We start from the raw sequence: 25,758 nt of genomic DNA, 5'->3' as shown, positions 1-25,758 counted from the left end.
ATCTTGGTATAGAGGATAAGGAGGGTGATGCCTTGTGGCTCAGCAGTAAAGCCTGTAATGCAAGAGACCCGGGGTTCAATCCCTGGGTCAGGAAGATCCCCTGGAGGGTGGCATGGCAACCCAGTCCAGTACTCTTGCCTGGAGAATCCCACAGACTGAGGAGTCTGGTGGGCTACAAGTCCATAGGGTTACAGAGTCGGACACGACTGAAGTGACTGACCATGCATGCAACTGATTCTAGTAAGAAGTTCTGTCCTCCCCATAGTGGCAAGAGGGCATCAGTGAATACCTGAGTTAGATCGTGTCCTTCCTTTGGTTGGAAGCCTCCATTGCTCCCACCTGCCTTAGAGTAAACCCCTAAGTCCTGCTCAGGTTCCACAAGGCCCTGCGTGCTCTGACCTGTCACCTCACTGTCTCCCCGTCACCTGCCCTGGCCTGTCACTCTTCCCATGAGCCACCCTCCACCCCCCCCAACTTGCTCTGCCCCTTCCTGTTGTTGTTTGAGCACTTTAGGCACAGTCTTGCCCCAGGGCCTTTGCACTGGCTGTTCCCTCCGCCTGAATTCACACGGCTTCCTCACTCACCCTCTCTTTCAGATCTTTACACCAATCTCACCTTCTTGTTGACCCACCTCCCTCCCACCCCCCACCCCCCCACCGTTAGTACTGCAACCCCTCCCCAAGCATTTATTTATTTTTTGCCTGGCCATGCCAGGCAGCATGTGGGATCTTAATTCCCACACCAGGAATTGAACCTGAACTCCCTGTATTGGAAGCACAAATCTTACCTTAACCACTGGACTGCCAGGAAAGTCTCTCCCCCACCCCCAACATTTCTTTCTTTTTTTTAATATTTATTTATTTGGCTGTGTTGGGTCTTAGTTCAGCAGGCAGGATCTTTAGTTGCAGTATGAAAACTCTTAGTTGCAGCATGTGGGATCTAGTTCCCTGACCGGGGGTTGAATCTGAACCCCCTGAATTGGGAGAACAGAGTCTTAGCCACTGGACCACAGGGAAGTCCCTCCCCCAGAATTCCCGATGTCCCTTTCCCTGTGTCCTTCTCCCTACAGCCCCTAGAATCTAAAATACTATATAATTTACTCGCTTAACTTGTGTCTCCTTCACTATAATATCTGCACCTCAAAGGCAGGAATTTTTAAATTTTTTAGTTCCACACCCATCTCCTTCCTGTCTGACACAATGAAAAGGAAATATTAGGTCTTTGTCCCTGGTTCTTGGCACAGAGGTCCTAAAACCCTTGGAATTTCTGGATTGATAAGCATCTTTTGTGTACTAATGAGAAGACAGCCTAGGCTGGGGCCCCTAAGTAGCTTCAGGATAGGGCTGATCACCAGAAAGACCAAACCATGATTAGAGATTTGGAACCATCAGCTTATGATGGTTTGGAAGCATCACTGTATGGCAAGTAGAAGGGGAAAAAGTGGAAGCAGTGACAGATTTTCTTTGCTCGGCTTCCAAAATCACCTCAGACTGTGACTGTAGCCATGAAATTAAAAGACGCTTGCTTCTTGGAAGGAAAGCTATGACAAAACTAGACAGCATATTAAAAAGCAGAAATATCACTTTGCTGACAAAGGTCCATATAGTCAAAGCGATGGTTTTTCCAGTAGTCACATACGGATATGAGAGTTAGACCATAAAGGCTGAGCACCAGAGAACTGATACTTTTAAACTGTAGTGCTAGAGAAGACTCAGAGTCCCTTGGACTGCAAGGAGATCAAACCAACCAATCCTGAAGGAAATCCATCCTGAATATTCATTGGAAGTACTGAAACTGAAGCCACCTGATGCGAAGAGCCGACTTATGGGAAAAGACCCTTGATGCTGGGGAAAATTGAGGGCAGGAGGAGAAGGAGGCAGCAGAGGATGAGATGGTTAGAAAACATCACAAACTCAATGGACATGAATTTGAGCAAACTCTGGAAGATAGTGAAAGACAGGGAAGCCCGGCATGCTGCAGTCCGTGAAAAGAGTTGGACACGACTTAGCGACTGAACAACAACAACAACCATCAGCTTCAGTTCCTGGGAGGGAGCTCCAGAGAGGAAAGGGGCTGGAGACTGAGTTAATCACCAGCTGCCACTCGCATCTGAGCTATAGGCTTGGTAATATTAATAGTAACTAAAGAGTTTCGTGGGACTTTCCTGGTCATCAGTGGTTGAGAATCCACCTTCCAATGCTGGGGACATGGGTTTGACCCCTGGTCAGGGAACTAAGATCCCACATTCCACCTGGCTTGCACACGGCAATAAGAAGTCCTGCTTGCTGCAGCTAAGACTGATGCAGTGAAATTAAAAAAAATATATATATATATGTACATATATATATATATTTTTTTAAAAAAGGATTTTCTGAGTTCTATGGGGAGGGAAGATTGCAGCCAAGTCAAAGTGAAGTATGGGTACCTTGGGTACATAATACTGGTGACAGGCATCTGAGGTGGGGGCAGTCTTGTGAGACTGAGCCCTTAAACTGTGGGGTCTGCACTGACTCTAGGTAGTGTCAGAATTGAATTGAACTGTAGGGCACCTCATAGAATTGTTTGGTATGGAAAACCTCCACACGTTTGCTATTAGAAACAGTAAAAACAGAAAAAAAAAAAAAAAAGTTTTTTTTTCTTTCCATTTATTGACATACAGCTCTGTATAAATTTAAGGTGTATAACATAATGATTTGACTTACATACACCATGAAATGATTGCCAAGTAAATTTAGTGAATATCCATCAAAAAAGTCAAAGTGTTAGTCGCTCAGTCCTGTCTGACTCTTTGAGACTCCATGGACTGTAACCTCTGTCTATAGTGGATTGCCTCTGTCTACAATGGAGTGGATTGCCATTCCCTTCTCCAGGGGATCTTCCCAATCCAGGGATCAAACCCAGGTCTCCCACATTGCAGGCAGATTCTTTACTGTCTGAGCCATCAGGAAGTTATCTCATATAAATACAAAGGTAAAGAAATAGGAAAAAGTGCTTTTTCCTCATGATGCAAACTCAGGATTTACTCTTAATGATTTTCATATATAACATACAGCAAAGTTAATTATATTTTAAAATAATTTTTTAAATTGCTTTACTTTTGGCTGTGCTGGGCCTTTGTTGCTGCACTGGTTTTTCTCTAGTTGCAGCGAGTGGGGGCTCCTCTCTGGTTGCGTGCACAGGCTTCTCACATTGATAAGTCTTCTTGATGTGGAGCACAGGCTTCATGGCATGTGGGCTTCAGTAGTTGTGGTTCAGAGTCAGTGCAGACCCCACAGTTTAAGGGCTCAGTCTCACAAGACTGCCCCCGCCTCAGATACCTGTCACCAGTATTAGGTCCCCAAGGTACCCATACTTCACTTTGACTTGGCTACAATCTTCCTTCCCCACAGAACACAGGAAATCCTTTTTAAAATATATAGTAATTGCGGTTCAGTAGTTGTGGGCTTCAGTCCAATAGATAGGTTCCTGGGCTCTAGAGCACAGGCTCAGTAGTTGTGACGCACGGGCTTAGTTGCTTCGTGGCATGTGGGCTCTTCCCTGATCGGGAATCGAACCCACGTCTCCTGCATTGTCAGGCGAATTCTTGACCACTGAGACACCAGGGAACCCCAAATTATATGTATTGTGTTGTACATTGCAACCCTAGTTCTTTTTATCTTATAATTGGGAATTTGTATTTTTTTGATTGCCTTTATCCAATTTCCCCTCCCCCCATGCCCTGCTTTTGGTAAGCACAAATTTGATCTCTTTTTCTATGATTTTGTTTGTTTGCTTTTGGCGTGCAGCACAACTTACAGGATCTTAGTTCCCAAAGTTAAGTGAGTGAAAGTCACACAGTCGTGTCCGACTCTTTGCGACCCCATGGACTATACAGTCCATGGAATTCTCTAGGCCAGAATACTGGAGTGGGTAGCCATTCCCTTCTCCAGGGGATCTTCCCAACCCAGGGATCAAACCCAGGTCTCCAGCATTGCAGGCGGATTCTTTACCAGTTGAGCCACAAGGAAACGTAGTTCCCAAACCAGAGATTAAACTCGGGCAGTGAAAGCACTAAGTCCTAACCACTGGACTGCTAGAGAATTCCATTTGTTTTTGAAGTATAATTGACCCACAACACTGTGTTGCTTCCTGTTACACAACATAGTGGTTTCATATTTCTATACATTTCAAAATGATTACCAGATATGTCTAGCTACCATCTGTCACCATATAGAGATATTACACAGTTATTGCCTATATTCCCCACACTGTACATTTCAAACTCCTGACTCATTTATTTTGCAACTAGAAGTTTATACCTCTCAACCTCCCTTACCTATTCCTCTCCCTCTCCCACATCCTCCCCTCTGGCAAGCATCTGTTTGTTCTCTGTATCTCTAACTCTTACTGTTCTACTTTAAGAACAGTTCGTTTCTGACACACAACAGATACTCCGCAGATATTTTTTGAGTGCATCCATGGCAGAGTCCAAGTGTCAGCCAGGACTTGTGTCTTGTCTCAGGATTCCTTATGCTGTCTCTTGCCCCCAGGAGGCAGTTTCCTGTGAACCAGGTATTCTCCCCCCTAACCATGGTCACTGGGTATCCAAAGTCCCCAAACCAAGTCTCATTAGCCAGCTTGGATCCCAAGCCCATGCCTGAACCAATGACTGCAGTCAGACCAATGGAAGGTGCTGATTGGCCCCTGGGATCATGTGGTGCCTCTGGATTACAGATAGAAATCGGAGAAGTGGGTAGGTTCGGGGTGGGAGTGGGGGTTGGGGGGCAACTAGGAACAGTCCTGCCGGACGTGGGAGATGATTGCCACATAGCAATTTTGACAAGTGCCCACTTTACCCTCCTTAAGATCCCTCCAAAAGAAAGATGGAAGAATTGGATAAACCATTTTGCAATCCTCAGGGAAAGAAATGATTCAGGTCACTATAACCTTTGGATGAAACTCTTGGTTTATTCTCAGCTGTGATCATGACCACCCCTTGCAGTCAGCTGGGTAAATGAAACAGTCTCCATGACCAGGCCACAACCCAGACAGATTAAATCAGGAGATAGTGAGATGTGGTGCAGGCTCTGACGTTTCATTAAAACTCCCAGGTAGTTCTTTTTTTTTTTTCTTTCCTTACTTTTTTTGCCACACCAGGAAGCAGGCAGGATCTTAGTTCCCTGACCAGAGATCAAACCTAGCCCCCTACAGTGGAAGCATGGATTCTTAACCACCGGCCAGCCAGGGAAGTCCCCTCCCCAGGGGTTCTAAAGTAAAGCCAGGGCTGAGAACAAGTGATGAACAAGAAATATGGGGCAAGAGGAGCAAGATAAGGGGACCACAGAGAAGCAAGCCCAAAATCCAGAAGGTGTAGCATTCCCCAACATTCTATACTTTTTCTGCCTCAAGGGGGTGGGGAGAGGAGGGAGAACCCAGAGCAGTGGTTCTCAAAGTACGTCACCCATACCAGCAGCATGGCCTGGGAACTTGTTAGAAAAGCAGATTCCTGGGCCTCCTGCCAGATCTCCTGAGTCAGAAGCTCTAAGGTGGGGTTCAGACACTTGTGCTTTAACGGAATATCTAGGACTTCCCTGGCGGCTCACTGGATAAGAATTCGCCTGCCATTGCAGGGGAACATGGGTTCAATTCCTGGTCCAGGAAGATCCCATATGCCTTGGAGCAGCTAAGCTCATGCACCACAACTACTGAAACCCACCTGCCTAGAGCCTGTGCTCCATAACGAGATAGGTCATCGCAATGAGAAGCCCACACACCCCTGCTCGCTGCAACTAGAGAAAGCCCTCGCAAAGCAATGAAGACTCAGCTCAGCCAAAACACACACACACACACAAGATCCAGAGTATTCTAATGCATTTTCTAATTCTCTAACTACTGGGTTAGGATAAAAGGAATTTAGGATACATGAAAAACGTGTTGTGTGGACCTAGTTGGACCTAATTCAAAGAAACCGAGTGTAAAAAGACATTTCTGAGCCAATCAAAACATTGAGTGATGACCTGGGTTTTGAGTGATGTCAAGGAATGACCGTTAGTTGTCTTGAGTGTCGTCTTAGTCTGTTTGGGTTCTGTCAAAGAATAGACTGAGTGGTTTATCAACAACAGACATTTCTTTCTCACAGTTCTGAAGGCTGGGAAGTTCACGATCAGGGCACCAGCAGACTGAAGGTCTGGTGTGGACCAGTTTCTTAATTCATAGGTGGCTGTTTTTTCTCTGGAGGAAGCTCTCTAGAGTCTCTTTCACATGGGCACTAATCCTATTCCCTGGTGGCTCAGTGGTAAAGAATCCACCTGCCAAAGCAGGAGATGCAGGTTCCATCCCTTGTCAGGAATATCCCCTGGAGAAGGTAATGGCAACCCACTCCTGTATTCTTGCCTGGGAAACCCCATGGACAAAGGAACCTGGTGGGCTACAATCCATGCGGTCACAAAAGATTTGGACAAGACTTAGCAACTAAACAATAATAATCCCATTCCCGAGGCCTCCATCCTCATGACTTAGTGACCTTCCAAAGACCACATCTTCTAATACCATCACACTGGGGATTAGGTTTCTTCCTATGAATTTTGAGGGTATACTGGCATTAAAGTTGTGTACTGGAATATGAAAAGGGGAAATGACATTGGGATTGGTTTTAAAATACTTTATCAGGGACTTCCCTGGTGGTCCAGTGGTTAAGAATTCACCTGCCAATGAAGGGGACACAGGTTCAATCCCTGATCTTGGAAGATTCCACATTCTGAGGGGCAACTAAGCCTGTGGGCCACAACTACTGAGCCCACACACTGCAGTGATTGAAGCCCATGTGCTCTAGATCCCACGCTCCGCAACAAGGGAAGCCACCCCAGTGAGAAGCCCACGGACCACAACCAGAAAGTAGCCTCTACTCACCTCAACTAGAGAAAGCCCACTTGCGGCAACAAAGACCCAGAACAGCCATAAATAAATTAATTAGAAATTTTAAATACATGTAAAAAATAAATAAATAAGCTACAAACTTTAAAAGTAAAATAGAATACTTTGTCAGGGACTTCCCTGGTGGCTAAGACACTGTGCTCTCAATGCAGGAGGGCCGGGTTTGATCCCTGGTCAGGGAACTAGATCTCACATGTCTCAACTAAAGATCCCGAATGCTGCAACAGAGATTGAAGATCACATGTGCCACAACCAAGATCCCGCACAGCCAAATAAACAAATAAATATTAAAAAAAAAAATACTTCATCAAGGGGACAAAAAGGTTAATGAAGCAAACACTATTGAACTCTTGAAACTGGATGATGGGTCTAGAGGATTCTTTTTCATGAGAATTTTAGATTTTTCTCACAAAGTAATTTTTTTTCCTTAACCTTCTTTTTTGGCCACATCATGTGATTTGCATGATCTTAGTTCCCTGAACCCATGCTCCCTGAAGTGGAAATGCAGGGTCCTAACCACTAGACTGCCAGGGAAGTTCTTCACAAAGTAATTCACAAAACAGGACAGTTTCAATGGCAGGAAGGCATGTCATCCCATTCAGGTACTTATTACAACCGCTGTCAGCTGGGATGAAAAATAAAATGAAGAAGAAAGGAGTCAAGATGATGAGGATTTCCCAAATCTTTTATCATCAATCTCCTTTCCAGACGCAGTGAGTGCCACAGAGAAACAGATTGAGACCACATCTTCTTCCAGCAGCCAGTGGGGCTCAGGGGTCCTGTTCTCCCCAGGTCTGTCAGCCCAGCTTGATGAACAGTAGCAACGTGGCAAGAATTCCTGGCAGCTGAAATGGGAGGAGAGAGCAACACTGAACCAACGTGAGGCATCTCTGGAACCCACATCAAATTTAATACACAGAGATACATCGTGATTTAGAAAGGGCAGGGCAGGGTGTGACAGACAGCAGAGGGACTTTCAGGGCCAACGTGGAAGTAATTTGGACTGTTAACACAATAAATCTCATCAGAAGGTAGAAGGAGGAGGCATTTTGTGATGCACATCAGTCATTCTCCCTTTGTTTCCCCCAGATCTTATCTCCACCCTCTTTTATTCGCCCCCTGGGTCCTGAAAATGACATTTCCCAGAATCCCTTGCTCCCAAGGGTCACAAAGAGTTGGACACGACTGACACACACACACACACACACACACACACACACACACACACACACACACACACACACACACACACACCTGCTCCCTAAACTTCTGTTAAGTTTGGCCAAGAGGAAGTACCAATACGAGATGGGTGGACAGAAAGAAAGGTTGGAGTACTCTTTCCCCCACTCCCTCCTCTCTTCTGTCCACCCTGAGCTCTGCAAGATCACAGTTGTGGGCAGATGGCTCCTTTTCCTTGACTCTTGCTCTCCCTACCCCTTCAGGCATAGGAGAAGTAAAAGCTTCCTATGTGGCTAGCCCTCATTCTCCTTAACCCTGCTGATACTTCCACAAGAGGCCCCTGAAAACTTTTTTTTTTTAAGTCTTTTTTAAACATGGACCACTTTTTTTAAGTCTTTGCTGAATTTGTCACAATATTGCTTCTGTTTTATGTTTTGGTTTTTTGGCCACAAGGCACATGGGATCTTAGCTCCCTGACCCTAAAAATGTCGTAAAAGGACTCTCTAGGACTTCCCTGGTGGTCCAGTGGTTAAGAATCCGCCTGCCAATGCAGGGGACATGGGTTCATTCCCCTGGTCTGGGAAGATCCCTCATGCTGCAGAGCAACTAAGCCTGTGCACCAAAACTACTGAGTCCTTGCTCTAGAGCCTGAGAGCTGCAACTACTGAAGCCTGTGTGCCTAGAGCCCATGCTCGGCAACAAGATGAGCCCCTGGAACTAGAAGCCTGTACACTACAAGGAAGAGTAGCCCCTGCTCACTGTAACTAGAGAAGGTCTATGCACAGCAACAAAGACCCAGCACAACCCCAAACGAACAAATACATAAATAAAATTAAGGGAAAAGTCATACATATATATATTTTAAATGACTGTGGGGGCTGAATTCTGTTTCCTGCTAGGATCTTGACTGCTTTGACTTCCCTGGGGAGGATGGTGCGATATAGTTTGCAAACAAATATTCAATATAAATGTGTACAATGAAAAAAAAATCCATTTTAAAAATACAAATCGGACAGATGAGACTCATCCATATCTTGGCTGGTGGTAATCTGCAGAAAAACAGTTTCATATGAAGCTTCCCCAGGTGGCTCAGTGGGTAAAGAATCTGCCTGCCAATACAGGAGACGCAAGAGATACAGGTTTGATCTCTGGGTCAGGAAGATCTCCTGGAGAAGGAAATGGCAACCCACTTCAGTATTCTTGCCTGGAGAATCCCATGGACAGAGGAGTCTGGTAGGCTACAGGCCATGGAGTCGCAAAGAGTCGGACACGACTGAAGGGACTGAGCAAAGGCATGAAAAATCAATATGGGGAAAATGTGAGAAAAACTTCCAGGGCTCAAGAGGATGGACATTTTTTTCTAATTAACAACTTTATTGAGATGTAATTCATGTATCATACAATTCACCTTCTAAAGTGTATAGTTAAGTGGTTTGATTCCTTTACATTTAACGTAATTGCCAAGAAAGTAGGATTTATATCAGCCACTTTGCTATGTTTTCTATTTGCCTTTTTTGTTGCTCTTCTTTTATTCATTCATCACAGCCTTCTGTTCTGTTGGATATTTTCTTTTTAAATATTTATTTGTTTAGCTGTGTCGGGTCTTAGTTGCAGAATGCAGGCTCTTCACTGCAGCATTCAGGCTTCCCTAATTGTGGTGACTGGGCTTAGCTGCCCCAAGGCATGTGAGATCCTAGTCCCCCAACCAGGAATCCAACTCACCTCCCCTGCAATGGAAGGCAGATTCTTAACCACTGGACCACCAGAGACTTCCCCATCTGCTGGATATTCTCTAGTGCACCATTTTAATTCCCTTCTTGTTTTTATTATATTTTAAAATTATTTTCTTAGTTGTTGCCCTGGGGATTACGATGGACATCTTAACTATTCATAATCTAGTTTGGATTAATACTAAATTAATCAGTACCATGCAAAAACTTAACCCCTATATAGTTGTGTTCTCTCCAACATTCTTTATGTTATTCTTTTCATGTAAATTACATCTTCATATAAGCACAGTTTTATGACTATTGCTTTATGCAGTTGTCTTATAAATGAGGTAGGAGAACAGCTTTAACAATCATTTTTGTCTTTTGTCACTGCTGTGTCTCAGTGTCCCAAACAGTGCTTAGCACACAGTAGGTGCTCATTAAAAGACCTTGGTGTGTCCCAGAGGAGCTGGAACTTACCTGCATCACTGCTGCCCCCAGATAGCCCCCACTCAGGTTGGTGCTCTGAGTCTTGGTTATTTTCAGGAGCTTAGGGAAACAGCCCTGGAAAAACAAACATCAAAGTAGGAGGGACCTGGTTAGGGACTAGTGGATTCCAAAGTGAAGTGAAAGTCGCTCAGTTGCGACTGACTCTTTGCAACCTCATGGACTGTATGGTCCATGGAATTCTCCAGGCCAGAATACTGAAGTGGGTAGCCTTTCCCTTCTCCAGGAGATCTTCCCAACCCAGGGATAGAACCCAGGTCTCAAGCATTGCAGGTGGATTCTTTACCAGCTGAGCTACCAGGGAAGCCCTGGTGGATTCCAAGGCCCCATCAACCCCCATAGGTCAGATTTTTTTCACAAAGTAATTTATTTATTTTTTTACTTTTTTTTTTTTTCTCTCCTCACCCACCACATGTGGGATCTTAGTCCCCTGACCAAGGAGGGAACCCGTGCCCCCTGCAGTGGAAATGCAGAGTCCTAACCACTATACTGCCAGGAAAGTTCACCCAACACAATTTTTTTTTGTTTTTCTCACTTCAGACGGGTAATGTGCCGGTGTCATAACAAGGTTTGCAGGGAGGCACATGTCACGCAACAGCGTGAACACCCAATCATCATGCTCATGAACTACAAAAGGATCACCCAACACAATTTTTATAGAAGTCAGTGGGAGGAATTCCCTGGCAGTCGGATAGTTAGGACTCTGCTTTCACTGCTGAGGGTTCAATCCCTGGTCAGGGAAGTAAGATCCAGCAAGCCCCTTGGTGTAGCCAAAAAAAAAGTCTCCGGCCCTCAGGGTCTACCTAGGTGATGCCTGTGTTGCGTGGGTGCTCAGTCAATCAGTCTTGTCCAACTCTTGCAATCACATGGACTGTAACCCGTCAGGCTCCTCTATCCATGGGATTTTCCAGGCAAGAATACTGGAGTGGGTTGCCATTTCCTCCTCCAGGGGATCTTCCTGACTCAGGGATTGAACCTATGTCTCCTGCACTGCAGGCAGATTCTTCAAAATCTCGAGTTACCTCCTGGTGGATGACGTCTGCAGACTCGTTGTGTCCATCACAGTCCACGGTCCCCAGGGATTTACAGCAGCCCTGGGGGTAGGTGTGACCTGTCGCCCTTTCAAAGGAGGAGCCAGAAAAATCTGTGTAGTTCTTCACTCCACAGCACTTGAGCTGCAGAGAGGAGAATAAACACTTGAAGACTCCCTTTCAAATACCGAAATAATCCAAACAATAGAAATCACAGTCGCCATGGCTACTGTTTAGAGCAGGCAGTCGCATTATTCCAGGGCCTGTGTTAAACACCTCCCTTTCTCACCCCATCATGGCTCAGAACCCTCCTCGACTGTCACCTTACTTGAGGTAAAAGCTGAACTCTTCACCATGGCCCATGGGGCCCTGCATGATCCTCCCTATCACCTTCTCATCTCCCTGCTAGGTCCCTTGAACTCACCCAGCTGCATATTGGTCTTCTCTCTGTTTCTTTTTTTTTTTTTAATTATTTATTTATTTATGGCTGTGTTGAGTCTTCGTTGCTACACACAGGCTTTTCTCTAGTTGCAGCTAGTGGGGGTTACTCTTCGTTGGGATGCACGGGCTTCTCATGCAGTGATTTCTTCTGTTGCAGAGCAAAGGCTCTCGGCTCGAGGGCTTCAGTAGTTGCAGCTCACAGGCGAGGTCTCAGTAGTTGTGGTGCACAGGCTTAGTTGCCCCTTGGCATGTGGAATCTTCCCAAATCAGGGATCGTACCCATGTCCCCTGCATTGGCAGGCAAATTCCTATCCACTGTGCCACCAGGGAAGTCCCTCCTTTCTGTCTTTTTCTTTTTTTTTTTTTAATATTGAATGTTTCTTTTTATTATTTGGCTTTTGCTAAGCAAAAGGGATGAGACAAGTTGGTGGTGGTGGTGGTTTATATGCTTCATTCGTGTCTGACTCTTGCAACCCCATAAACTGCCACCCACCAGCCTCCTCTGTCCATGGGATTTCCCAGGCAAGAATACTGGAGTGGGTTGCTATTTCTTTTTCCATTTCTCTCTGTTTCTTAAGCACACTTAGTAAGTGTCAGCCTCAGAGTCTTTAGATGGCTATTTTTGGAATGCTGTTCCCTCAACTACGTGCATGACTTACTCCCTCACTTCATTCAGGTCTCCAGCCCTGTATCAGTCAGGCCAGGCTAAGAGATGCTGCATAACAGACAGGTCTTCAATCTTAGCAGTTCATCTCTCACTCACATGACATGCTCACCCTAACCTGGCAGGAGAACTCCACTTATCAAGGTTTCTCTGGGACTCAGGCTGGTGAAGCAGTCACCATCCAGATGGTTCCACTATTGGGGCAGAAGGAAAAGAAAGGTCTAGAGAGCCCTGCACTGACAATTAGATAATTTGGCCAGGAAGTGACTCATATTATTTCTCATTGGCCAGAACTCATCAACAATCCCCAACTAACTACAAAGGACTAGGACAGGCCATCCACTATGTGCTAAAAATAGATGACAACTAGTATCTAAGAGTAAACAAAATCCTCTCTTTTCCTGCCTTGGTTTTCTTCATAACACTTAGCACTCCTGACACCAATGTTTGCTTAGTGGTTTCTTGTCTGTCTCCCTACCCAAGTCTCATTAACACAGAGCAAAGGATTTTTGTTTTGCACCCTGCTTTGTCCCTAGACCCCTGAACAGTGCCCAGCACACAGTGAGTGTTCAACAAAGATTCATGGAAGGACAGCCACCTAAATGTCCATAGACAGAGGAATGGATAAAGAAGATGTGCTACATATATACAATGAATACGACTTAGCCATAAAAAGAATGAAATAATGCCATTTGCAGAAATATGGATGGACCCAGAGATTATCATACTAAACAAAGCAAGTCAGAGAAAGGCAACTATCATATGGCATTGCTTATGTGTGGAATCTAAAGAAAAAACAATACAAGTGAACTTACAAAACAGGTAAATATAGATATAGAAAACAAACTTATGGTTATCAGAGGAGGGATAAATTAGGAGTTTTGGGATTAGCAGATACTACTATATATAAAATAGATAAACACAAGGACCTACTGTAAGAACAGAGAACTGTATTCAATGTTTTACAATAAACTATAATGGAAAAGAATATGAAAAAACTATGTATGTATAACTGAGTCACTTTGCTATATACCAGAAACAAACACAAAATTGTGAATTAACTATACTTAAATTTAAAAAGGTTAGTGGAAGGACTGTATGAATGAATGAGAGGTACTTTCCACCATCTCAAACTTCAGAAGCCAAAACAGGGATGCAGGCAAGTCCCCTACCCATCATGTGACACCTCCAGAGCCTGAACTTGACCCTATACCAGTTCCTGGGCCCCAAACTCAGACAGAAAACATTCCTACAAACAGGTGATGGCTTTTCCCTTTCACATGCTTCCTGGCCTAACAGACCCTTCTCAACTATCTGCCTCAAGAGCTTAGATGACACATGGATGCCGGTCCTGCTCCTTAAACACCAAGACTAAAGAAATAAATCCTGGGGACTTCCCCGGTGGTCCAGTGATTAAGAATCTGCCTTCCCAGGTAGGGGATGCAGGTTCGATCCCTGGTTGGGGAACTCTGATCCCACATGCCATGGGGCAGCTAAGCCACAGTGCCTCAACTATTGATCCTGTGCACCACAACTGGAGAGAAGTTTGCTCACCACAATGGAAGATCCCAAATACCGCAATGAAGACCCAATGTGGCCAACTAAATAAAAACATGTTAAAAAAAGAAATTAATCCTAATACCTCACACCCATGAGGATGGCTACCATCAAAAAGCAAAGACAAAAAATAATATGTCAGTGAGGATGTGGAGAAACTAGAACCCTTTTGCCTTCATTGCTGATGGGAATGTAAAATGGGCAGTTGCTATGGAAATCAGTATGAAAATTCCTCAAAAAAAATTGAATGTAGAATTATCAGATGATCCAGCAATTCCGTTTCTGGACATACACCTAAAAGAATGGAAAACAGGGACTCGGAGAGATATTTGTACACCTGTAAACCCAAGTGTCCATTGACAGTGTGTGTGTACTGCTAAGTTGCTTCAGTCGTGTCCAGCTCTTTGCAACCCCATGGACTGTAGCCCACCAGGCTTCTCTGTCCATAGCATTCTCCAGGCAAGAACACTGGAGTGGGTTGCTGTGCCTTCTTCCAGGGGATCTTCTTGACCTGGGGATCGAACTCTCGTCTCTTATGTCTCCTGCATTGGCAGGTGGGTTCTTTACCACTAGTGCCACCTGGGAAGCCCCTGTCCATGGACAGAGAAATGGATAAATAAAATGTAGTCCATCCATACAAAGGAATATTATTCAGCCTTAAAAAGGAAGGAAATTCTAACACCTGCTACACCATGGATGAACCTGGAGAATGCTTAGTGAAATAAGCCAGACACAAAAAGACAAGTACTGCATGATTCCACTTAGACAAGGTCCCTGTGTGTGAGCGTACTCAGTCGCTCAGTCATGTCCGACTCTTTGTGACACTATGGACTGTAGCCCGCCAAGTTCTTCTTTCCATGGGATTCTTCAGGCAAGAATACTGGAGTGGGTAGCCATCCTCCTCCAGAGGATCTTCCTGACCCAGGGATAGAACCTGCATCTCCTGCATTGCAGGCAGATTCTTTACCAAGCCCATATGAGGTCCCTAGACTCTTGAGAGTCCCTTGGATTGCAAGGAGATCCAACCAGTCCATCCTAAAGGAAATCAGTCCTGAAGGTTCATTGGAAGGACTGATGTTGTAGATGAAACTCCAACACTTTGGCCACCTGATGCAAAGAACTGACTCATTTGAAAAGACCCTGATGCTGGGAAAGATTGAAGGCGGGAGGAGAAGGGGACGACAGAGGATGAGATGGTTGGATGGCATCACTGATTCAATGGACATGAGTTTGAGTGAACTCCGGGAGTTGGTGATGGACAGGGAGGCTTGGCGTGCTGCAGTCCTTGGGGTCACAAAGAGTTGGACATGACTGAGCAACTGAACTGAACTAAACTGAACTGAAAGGAGTCATATTCCTAGGGCATTGTAGAATGGAGGGTGGTGGCAGCCCAGGGCTGAGGGAGGGAGAAGGAGCCTTTGTGGTTCAAGTGGACAGTTTCAGTTGTAGAGAGACAGGCTGGCGATGGTTGCACAGCCATGTGAATGTGCTTGATGCCACTGAACTGAGCACTTAAAAATGGTTAAGACGGTAAATTTATGTTATGTGTCTTTTATTACAAAAATTTAAAAACAAATGCGAATCTCACCTTCTCCATGACCAAATCCCATCGCATGGAATAGTCATCTGGCTCCTTGTAACCTCTGTAATTCTTCCTCAGGGTCACGAAGTTGTGCTCCAAGGCCACTTCTCGAACCTCAGCGATGAAATGGGGAGCGGTGAGCACAGAAAACAGCAAGGTGCCCATTTGGTGAGGTTTCTTGGGGACCCGGGGCGGGGGCGGGGAAGGGGACTTCCCGTCTGCTTCCTTCCTGTCCCCTCCACCAGCCAGGGGTCTGCGCTGGAGGAGGAAGAACTCAGGCTACGGTCGGGCCTGCCTCCCACCCCCAGAGGGACACAAGCAAGAGCGTGGGTGTGGAGCCCAGCGCATCTGGCTGCGTTCATCATCGCAAACCGTTTTGAATCATCTGCTCTTTTGAATCGCCCACTCTCCCGCTACGCCCCCGACTGGGTTGCAATGCGATTAGGGAGTTGAAAATCGTCTTTAGCAACTGAATCTCTCTCTGCACAAAAGGCGAGACTTTAATTTTCTATATGTGTGTGTGTGTGTGTGTGTTTAAAAGAGGTTTAAATTGAAAACATTTTTTTTCCCCCAAAGAGGTAAAATAATCGCATGGTTCAAAATTCACAAAGCACAGACGGTAAATCATGAAAAGTCTCCCTCCCACTTTTTTCTTCCAGCCGACAAGCTTCTCCCACTCTATCACAGGGTTACAGTTTCCTGTGTCCCCAAAGAGATACACTATGTGTGTATAGTATACACAGTATCTATATAGTATAGATATAGTATATCTATATTCTCCTTATTGTTCTCCTTGCTTCATACTACTCTTACTGTTCGGCATCGGCTACTCTCATTATTCGCCATCCGGCTGTTTTCAACAAGAGCATTAGCGCCTCTTGGCAGCCTGCTCAAACCCCAGTGGCTTCGCTTATTTCTGTGTCCGGGAGCCTGACTTTCAGCTGCCAACGACTGAGGCTCTCTAAGTGGCCTCGCAGTACGCACGCGCCCTGGGAGCAGCCCCTACACAATGACTGATGAGAGGTGGTGGATCAATACTGCAGCTCCCTCGCCCCTTGGGTGGGGAAAATAGTTGCGTGCTCTTTGCGTCCCAACCAGGATTGATCCCGGTTGTACAGTGTAAGCTTTTAGAGGCTACATTCCCTTCCCTGACTCGCTGCTCATGCCCCCTACTGGTGCTTCTTGGGATCATCACTCACACCAGGCGCCTTCATATCCTTGTCTCAGGGTGGGCCTCGACGGGAGGTAAACAAGAACAGAACTACGTTCTGGAGAATGTACCGTCTCCTGTACATAGAGCCTCCTCCTTCCTTCTTTTCAGCTGCATCAGGCTCCCTTGTCTGGGTTATTATAAATTATAATCCCCCTCCCCCCACACTGATGCTCCACTAGGACAGAAGCGATCTTTTGCACATTCTGATACATGTATGTCATGCTGCCCGCAAACAAGCATATCCTTGGATAATTCCTAGAAACCAGATGGTTGGGTCAAAGCATACGTGCTTTGCCATTTTGATGGATATTGCTAAATAGCCTTCTATTTTGAACTCATTTCAAAACCGCAACAATTTTCACAGCTTTTCCCATTACCATCCCCCGCAAGCCTCACCGCAAATGCAGGAGAGAGGTCAGATTAACCCAGCACGTTTTTTGAGGAGAGCCTTGGCGGAGAGGGCCGAGGTTTTGGGCTTTTCACCCCATCTCTAGAGACTCGGTCTCCCACCATCACCAGATCTTGGAGGGCGTGGGTGCCTGTCGGGGGCAGGAGGGGGCGGCCCGTGGAGGGGAGGGGACGGGGCTTTATCGATTACATGAATTTCTAATGTGGCATGGGAGAAGCCGCCCTGTACTTACAATCGGGAAGAAGGCAAGGACCACGGTGGCAGCCGTGATTTCCACAATGAGAATGATGACCATGACCAAGAAACACTGGAAGACACAGAGCGGGGCGGGGGTGGGGGCTGGGAGCCTGCTGGAAGTCCTTCCACCCCCACCCCCAGGCCCCACTGTGGCCTCTCCAGTTTGAAAGACCTCACGTCTGGGGTTGGGTGGTGGTGGGATGGGATTTTATTTCTTCCTTGTGTCCTTTTCCTGGATGTCGTCCAGGATGCTGGCAGTGGGGTATTCTTAAGAGCTAATAGCTAGAACCCCATTTCATGTCCAGCACTTTCTGGGAGTCCCAGAGGCCTAAGAGGTGACTTTTGACTGCATGTGCAGACAGCAGGGCCTGAGTATATGCTAAGTCACTTCAGTTGTGTCCAACTCTTTGCAACCCCATGGACTATACTCCACCAGGCTCCTCTGTGCACAGGATTCTCCAAGTAAGAATACTGCAGTGGGTTGCCATGCCCTCCTCCAGGGGATTGAACCTGAGTCTTCTGCATTTCCTGCATTGGCAGTGTGGTCCTTTAGCATTAGCACCCATCTAGGAAGTCCAGATAGCAGGGAGGGATAGAAAAGCAGGAGGAACAGTGGGGACATAGAACAGAGGCAGGAGGGAATTCCTCAGCGGTCCAGTGGTTAGAACTCCATGCTTTCACTGCCGAGGGCCCAGGGCATTAAAATCCCACAACCTATGCTTTGTGGCCAAAAAAGAAAAAGTTGCCAGGAGAAGAAGCAGGGCCAATAAATCTCAGATATGTAAATTGGGGGGAGGGGTGATAAGACTGAAGGGGATATGCCAGATGACAGGTGGATGAGTGCCAGGGAGAAAATATCAACATATGCTGCCTCATGTTTCCGATGAAATTCACATGCCTGGTGGGAAACAGTGGGAAATACTGTGAGGGGACGAGGTGTCCAAGAAAGGTCAGCTCCTGGTCTCCTTTCATCTATTTCTACCTATGTCTATTATTATTATCAGTCCCTTGGACAGCAGGAGATCAAACCAGTCAATCCTAAAGGAAATCAACCCTGAATACTTATTGGAAGGACTGATGCTGAAGCTGAAGCTCCAGCACTTTGGCCACCTGATTCAAAGAGCTTACTCATTGGAAAAGATTCTGATGCTGGGAAATATTGAGGGCAAGAGGAGGAGGGGGCGAGAGAGGATGAGATGGTTGGATGGCATCACCGACTCAATGGACATGAGTTTGAGCAAACTCCGGGAGATGATGAAGGACAGAGAAGCCTGGTGTGCTGTACTCCATGGAGTCGTAAAGAGTCAGATACAAGTGAAAAACAGCAATAGTATTTCCCAACCTCTGGGTGACTGAGGCATCCAGAAGACAGATAGCCAGGCGTCAAAGAGTCCTATTGACGACTTGTTCAGAATCTATCCTGAATCTACCCACTTCTAATGCCCTCCAGGGCCCCACCGGGTCTAGCCCCGACTGTCTCCAATCAGGACAAACAATCCTCCCACTCTGGTCCTCTCCGCACGGTGTTCCCTCCACAGCCACCAGAGGGCGCATCTGTCAGGGCACAACTCTGCTCCGATCCCTCCGTGGCTCCCAATGCCATCAAAAGGACTTGACTTTTGTGGATGAGGTCTCAGGGGCTTTGGATGGACCAGAGGCCGAGGGTAAAGTCGATTGAACTTGCCAGTGGATTGGACTGTGGTGTGAGAGAGAAGACTCTTTGATCCCTCCAAGTTAAACTATGGACAAAATAGTGCCCACAGGGACTTCCCTGGAGATCCAGTGATTAAAACTCCCTGATTCCACTACATGGGGAGCAGATTCCATCACCATATGCTGGGCTTTAAGGCTAAAAAAGCAAAAAGTGCCCCCCATGCTATTGATCCTGTATGCATCCTAGACAGCATATTAAAAAGCAGAGACATCACTTTGCAGACAAAGGTCTGTATAGTCAAAGCTATGGTTTTTCCAGTAGTCATGTATGGATGTGAGAGTTGGACCATAAAGAAAGCTGAGCCCTGAAGAATTGATGCTTTTGAACTGTGATGCTGGAGAAGACTCTTGAGAGTCCCTGGGACAGCAAGGAGATCAAACCAGTCAATCCTAAAGGAGATCAACCCTGAATATTCATTGGAAGGACTGATGCTGAAGCTGAAGCTCCAATACTTTAGCCACCTGATGCGAAGAGCCAACTCATTGGAAAAGATCCTGATGCTGGGAAAGATTGAGGGCAGGAAGAGAAGGGGGTAACAGAGGATTAGATGGTTGGATGGCACCACCAACTCGATGGACATGAGTTTGAGCAAACTTTGGGAGATAATGAAGGACAGGGAACCCTGCAGTCCACAGGGTTGCCAAGAGTCAGACACGACTGAGCGACTGAACAACAACAACATCCTATAGAAGAGAAAATGAAATATTGCGGGCACAGGACTGGTTCAATAAATACTTGTTGAATGAAATAATCAAGGAAACTAGAGATGATAGATATTCAGGGAGTGGAGAGTGAGGGCGGATTCTTTAAGAGTCGGGGCTGTTGACTCTCTGGGAGATGGCTAGAGCAAGGATCGCCTTGAAACCTCTAAATCAAAACCACTGGAATTTTGCAGCAACACAGTCGGGGAAGATGCTGGAGGCAGGGACTTTTCTGGTGGTCCAGTGGTGAAGAATCTGCCTTCAATGCAAGGGATGCCAGTTTGATCCCTTGTCTGGGCACTAAGATCCTGCATGCTGCAGAGCAACTAAGACCCTGTGCTCCAACTAGAGAAGCCCTTGGGCCACAAGGAAAGATCCCACCTACCCCAACTAAGACAAGACAGAGCCAAAAAAAAAAGAGAGAGAGACAGAGAGTGCTTCTTTAAAAACAAAACAAAACAAAAAAGATGTGGAGACAGATTCAGCTTAAAATGGGACGATCAGTTCAGACAAGATTGTAAGGGAAGTGGGAATGGGGACTCTGGGAGCTGGATACTGGGGAGACATTTGGCCAAGGCTACATGTGAGAATGAGTAAGACATGTAAAATCTGTGATGTGATCTGATGATCATGCTCAAAATATTCATACTCCATGCATATACATGGGCCAACAGAACAGAGCAGTGTGCACAGAACAGACCTGAGCATAATGGAAACTAGCAAAGACAGAGGAGGATTGGATGGGCCAGGCGGTAAGTGCAATAGTATGTCACACAACTAGGGAAAAAAAAAAGAAATCAGATCCCTACCTCACATCACACATACACAATCAAACTTCCAAAGACTAAAGAGCTAAGAGTGAGAAAGTAAGACTTAAAATCATGGGAAGAAAACCTAGGAGGGTATAATTTATGCACTTGGGTAGGGGAGGGGGTCTAAATGAGTCCCATCATAAAGAAAAAGATGGGACTCCCCTGGTGGTGCAGTGGATAGGAACCTGCCTGCCAGTGCATGGGACACAGGTTCAATCCCTGGTCCAGGAAGATTCCACATGCCTCAGAGCAAGTAAGCCCTGCACCACAACTACTGAGCCCACACACTGCAACTTCTGAAGACTAGAGCCTGTCCTCTCATCCTAGAGCCTGTCCTCCATCCGCAAGAGAAGCCTGAACACTGCAACAAAGAGTGGCCCCCTGCTTGCCCCTAGAGAGACTGCGAGCAGCAACAAAGACCGAACACAGCCATAAATAAATAAATAACTTTTTAAAGCTATTAAAAAGAGAAAAAGATTTTTGCATCTGATGTTCTTAAAAAGACACCATACACACTATAAAATAGGAAACATCGAAGGAATTTAGAACACCTGCAAGGATGGATTCAGACATGACGGAGGAGTTGTGGGGTCTGTGTGCACATCCAACTTACAAACAAGAGGGTGCCTCTGCTTTCCTTGGCTGCTCCATGCCACCCGGCAAGGCCAAGCAACACCGTGACGCTGCCCATCACCAGGCACAGGTAGCCAGCATGAAACAGGTATGTAGAGGACAGCCCAAGGACCTTGGTCAGGACAGCCCCTCTGAAATTCACATAGATGCTCAGACCAATGAGGATCATGCCAGAGAGCTTTAGGACAGAAAACAGGGGAAAGCAATCTGTTAGTTGTATACAAATCAAACTCCTGAAGGAGGCAACAAAGGCCAATAAAATCAGCAAAAACATTTCAAAACTCTTAATGCCCAGAGTTGGTGAGGATGTAGAGAAACTTCCCATACACTACTGCCAGGAAACAGCCTTTTTTGAGGGAAGGGGCAGGAGAATATTTTGTAATTGGTATTTAAAACCTTAAAGGTTTTGTGGTAAAACTTTTTACCCAGAAATTCCATTTCTGGACATTCAACCTAGGAAAAATAGTCACATATGATGAGCCTCAGAACCAGGTAAAAATGTTGGAAATAATTGAAGCAACCAATAATACAGATTGGGTAGGTAAATCATGGTACTGCCTTGCGATGGGATCCTAGACAGTTATTTTAAATGATGCTTTTAAGACAGAGGGTGGCACTCTTTTTTTTTTTTTTGAAAAGTCCCCAATATCGTGAGCTTTTCAGGCCATACATTCTCAATTGAAATGACTCAACCAGTGTATCAGATTGCAGCCATACACGTGTGTGCATACGTGCTCAGTCACTTCAACTGTGTCCAACTTTTTGCGACCCCATGGACTATAGCTGCCAGGCGCCTCTGTTCATGGGATTCTCCAGGCAAGAATACTGGAGTGGGTTGCCATGCCCATCTCCAGGGGATCTTCCCAACCCAGGGATCAAACCCATGTTTCTTGCAGCTCCTGCATTGCAGGTGGGTTCTTGACTGCTGAGCCACCCGGGAAGCCCAGCCACACACAATTCATAAACAAATTTATTTTATTTACAAATAAATTTTATTTATTTACAACATTGTACTTCACTGACTCCTGTTGTAGGAGAATGTTTATTGATACACAAAGATGTTTTTAAGGCCTATATTTAAAAAAAATAGATTGTCAGCAGTCATAGTCCTTGGTATTTATCTAACAGAGTTGAAAACTTATGTTCACATAAAAACCTGCACATGGATGTTTCTAGCAGCTTTATCCATAGCCGCCAAAACTTGGAAGCCACCAAGATGGCCTTCAGCATATGAATGGATAAATAAACTATAGTACATCCAGACAATGGACTATTGGCACTAAAAAAAGCATGAGCTGTCAAGCCAGGAAAAGACATAGAGGAAATTTACAGGCATATTGCTGAATGGAAGAAGCCAATCTGAAAAGGCTACATGGTTTATAATTCCAAGTATATGACATTCTGGAAAAGCAAAACTATGGAGACAGAAGAAAGATCAGTAGTTGCCAGGGACTGAGGAGAGGAGGGGTGACAGGTGAAGCATAGAGGATTTTTAGGGCAGTGAGACTATTCATATGATGCTGACATGGTAGATACACTTGTGAAAAGCCATAGAATGTACACCAGGAATTCCCTGGCAGTTCAGTGGTTAGGACTCCATGCTTGCACTGCAGGGGGCGCGGGTTCATTCCCTGGTTGGGGACCTAAGATCCTGCAAGCTAGAAGGCATGGCCAAAAGAGAAAACAGTGTACAATGTAGAAGGTTATAATGATACCAATGTCTTGCCTGCATGCTCAGTCGTGTCCAACTCTTTGCAACCCAGTAGACTATAACCCACCAGGCTCTTCTGTCCATGGAAATTTTCAGGCAAGAATACTGGAGTGGGTTGCCATTTCCTCCTCCAGGCAATCCCGACCTAGGGATAGAACTCTTGCATCTCCTGAATTGGTAGGCAGATTCTTTACCACTGTGCCACCTGGAAGCCCCTGATGTCAATGTAGGTTCATTATAACAAATGGACCACTCTGATTTGGGATGTTGACAGCAAAGGAGGCTGTGCATGTGTGGGGGCAAGGCTTATATGGGAAGTCTTGGTACCTTCTGTTTGATTGTGCTGTGAACCTAAAAGTTCTCTAAAAAGAAGTCTATTTAAAAGGAGGAAAAACTTACAATGTTAAAAAGAAAAAAAATATGCAGATTGTAAAGCAGTTGCATACCACATTTGTGTTGCTGTTTTTAAAGGTACATAGAAAGGTCTGGAAGGATATAATAATGATATTTATTGAGCCCTGTTCCCATGACAGGCATCAGCCCTTTAAATGCATTATCTTGTTTAATTCTCATCAAAATGATGCCACACAGGTGAAGAGAGTAGGAGTATTATTTAATTTCCTTCTCTTTTCTGGCAACCTTTCCTCATACAGTCTCACTATTGAAAACAATGACTGCTTCAGCAGTGCACATTTCAGGTTACTTTTTTTTTTAATTTGTTTGCCCCGGGTCTTAGTTGTGGCATGTGAGATCTAGTTCCCGGACCAGGGATCAAACCCGTGCCCCCTGTATTGGGAGCACAGAATCTTAACCACTGGACCATCAGGGAAGTCCCATGGGTTACTTTGTAGTAAGAAAAAAAAATGGTTTGAAAAATGTAAAGGACCAAGAGAAGAACCATTCTCTCCTGCCTTTCCAAACAACTTTCATTTTCTGCCTTAGAGCTGAGTTCTTCCACCATTGACCCCCAGGCCCCCCAGAGTACACACTTCTGCTTGATTTAGCAGCTCTGGGTTGGTGGAGGCGACGCCTGTTCCCAGTGCGTCCTGCTCCTCAGCCGTCTGCCCTACATCCCTCCTGGGTCCCTGGGGACCACAGATCCGGATGCCAGCAAATTTGGATCAACTTATTTCTGTTTTTGAAGGAGCCAGCCATGGAGGAAGGGCTGCAAAGCCCCAGGGTCCGGGTTGTGACATACTTACAGTCGTAACACCACTGAAGAAAGATAACAGTTTCTTCAAGGAATAATATCGAGTGTGCGTTTCAGCCATGTCAGACAGACTGGGGTGCCCTAACCAGTTAAGTCAGCATCTTCCTAAACGTCTGGGCTCCTGTTTCCCAAGATGGTAGAGGTCTGGGGAGTGGGGTGGGGTTACCAAAGGTGACTTGCTCTGCCCCTCTCTCTCCTGGCTGCCTGATCCTTGGCTGGGGAGGGGCCCCAACGGCTGCTCCTCTTCAGTCACAGCCTTTATCACATCACAGTCAGATGCTGGAGCGAGGCTCCCAGTGCCAGGGAAGCGAGTGCCCCAAACTGTACCCTGCTGGTTCTTCATCAGGAATGGAGAAGAAGTCACTCTGTTACGCCCCGCCCCCAGATGCTACCCAGGACCTACAGGGATAATGCTCAGCACTGACCACTCATGTGGTTGATGCCCCTGCTGACTGGGGGCTCCAAGTGGATACGTGTGTGGGCTGTCCAACTCACGGCTGTGTTCCCAACGCCTGATACACAGTGGTGCTCAAGAAACTGCTGTGGAATGAATGAATGAAGAGGTTCCATGAAGCAGGAATCTAGCTACAAGCCATCAGGTTCCTCAGCACCTTGCTTACACATTAGCTCACTGGGCTCAGACTTCTTACATGGCTCAGAGAGGCCAAGGTAACTGCCCAAGACCACACAGGAAGCAGGGCCAAGGCTGGGCTTTGAAGCTCCAAGAGTGACACAGAGGTCCCCTTCCCACCTGAGAGCCTGTACTTTCTGCATCTGAGGCCTCTTTGGCCAGAGCTGATGAAGATATCATCCTTAAGCCAATTGTCATTGATCAGTGGGTCTTTCTTGATGATGATAAAAGAAGCAGAGAGGACATTTCAGGGCAAAAAAGGTGCATGCAGGCACTGAAGGCCCCCAGGCCCAACTCCTGCAGCCACTAGCCCTCACTGTCTCCTGGCCCGAACTCCATCCGGGTCCAATCCTGGGGGCTCCTCTGTCCAGCCCCTGGGCTGGAGTGTGTCTGTGACCACGACCCGGAGGGCTCGGCGGTTTCACGATCTTCTGTGATCCCCAGGGCACAACTCAAAGAAGAAGAAGAAGAAAAAAGCTTTCCATTGAATTCATTTAATGAATGTTGTTTGTCAAACTGCCTGCTTCTAGAAACATGTAGAACTAAGCCAGATGTTCGTAGAGGCGTGGCTGTCTCCTCCCTGGACCACGGGTCACGTTCACAGCTAGGAGGGTGTCCTTCCATCCACATCTTTCTCTAAAAGGTCATTTTGGAAAAAGGAGCCTCAGCGCTAGATGCTGAGGTCCCGAAAACGGGAGCACAAATGTTTGGAGAACACCAGAGCAAAGCAGGACAGAAGAGGGGTGGAGTAAATGAGGGCGGGAAAATGAAGGATGGATAAGGACGGGGAGGGTGGGAGGCAGAGTGGTGTGGCCTCAGGGGCGCAGTGGAGCGCCTGCTATCCATGGGAGGCTAGAGCTGGGAAGCTAGATCAGATGCGGAGGCTGCAGGAAACTCTCCGAGGC

General features: G+C 46.1%; 1 protein-coding gene and 1 non-coding gene across 7 annotated transcripts; both read right to left on the bottom strand.

The window, feature by feature from the left end:
• Positions 1–7,579: 7,579 nt before the first annotated feature.
• Positions 7,580–24,439, bottom strand: TSPAN16 (tetraspanin 16). 6 transcript variants are annotated; one of them, XR_014056167.1, is made up of 8 exons: positions 24,215–24,439; positions 21,282–21,479; positions 17,437–17,511; positions 15,589–15,840; positions 13,998–14,044; positions 11,330–11,482; positions 10,281–10,364; positions 7,580–7,757 (listed from the first exon to the last, which is right to left on the bottom strand). XR_014056167.1 is itself a non-coding variant. In XM_081498433.1 (7 exons), the coding sequence occupies exons 1-7, from the start codon at positions 24,281–24,283 to the stop codon at positions 7,710–7,712; spliced, it is 879 nt and encodes a 292-aa protein (XP_081354559.1). In that variant the 5' UTR covers positions 24,284–24,439; the 3' UTR covers positions 7,580–7,709. The 6 variants fall into 6 exon arrangements, 5 of the variants coding, with proteins under 5 accessions (XP_081354559.1, XP_081354561.1, XP_081354562.1 ...); XM_081498433.1 differs by lacking the exon at positions 13,998–14,044; XM_081498435.1 differs by lacking the exon at positions 13,998–14,044 and having other exon boundaries at positions 15,589–15,696.
• LOC145511851 (small nucleolar RNA U13) lies at positions 10,842–10,946 on the bottom strand. Its single transcript, XR_014058223.1, has one exon. It is a non-coding gene; the product is annotated as a small nucleolar RNA U13 (small nucleolar RNA).
• Positions 24,440–25,758: the final 1,319 nt, after the last annotated feature.

Source organism: Giraffa tippelskirchi, chromosome 6 (genome assembly GCF_054371585.1).
Source record: "Giraffa tippelskirchi isolate mGirTip1 chromosome 6, T2T-mGirTip1v1.2.pri, whole genome shotgun sequence".
Classification (NCBI taxonomy): domain Eukaryota; kingdom Metazoa; phylum Chordata; class Mammalia; order Artiodactyla; family Giraffidae; genus Giraffa; species Giraffa tippelskirchi.
The sequence above is the reverse complement of the archived record's forward strand: the minus strand, read 5'-3'. Positions and strand labels throughout refer to the sequence as shown.

Coding starts and splice junctions, on each gene's coding strand:
- TSPAN16 (XM_081498433.1), bottom strand. CDS start 24,283: ATGGCTGAAACGCACACTCGATATTATTCCTTGAAGAAACTGTTATCT. Junction 15,841..17,436: donor TCCTTGCCTTCTTCCCGATT/GTAAGTACAGGG, acceptor TTCCTCCTCCAG/CGCAGACCCCTGGCTGGTGG. Junction 10,365..11,329: donor CAGACGTCATCCACCAGGAG/GTAACTCGAGAT, acceptor TTGTTTTTCCAG/GGCTGTTTCCCTAAGCTCCT.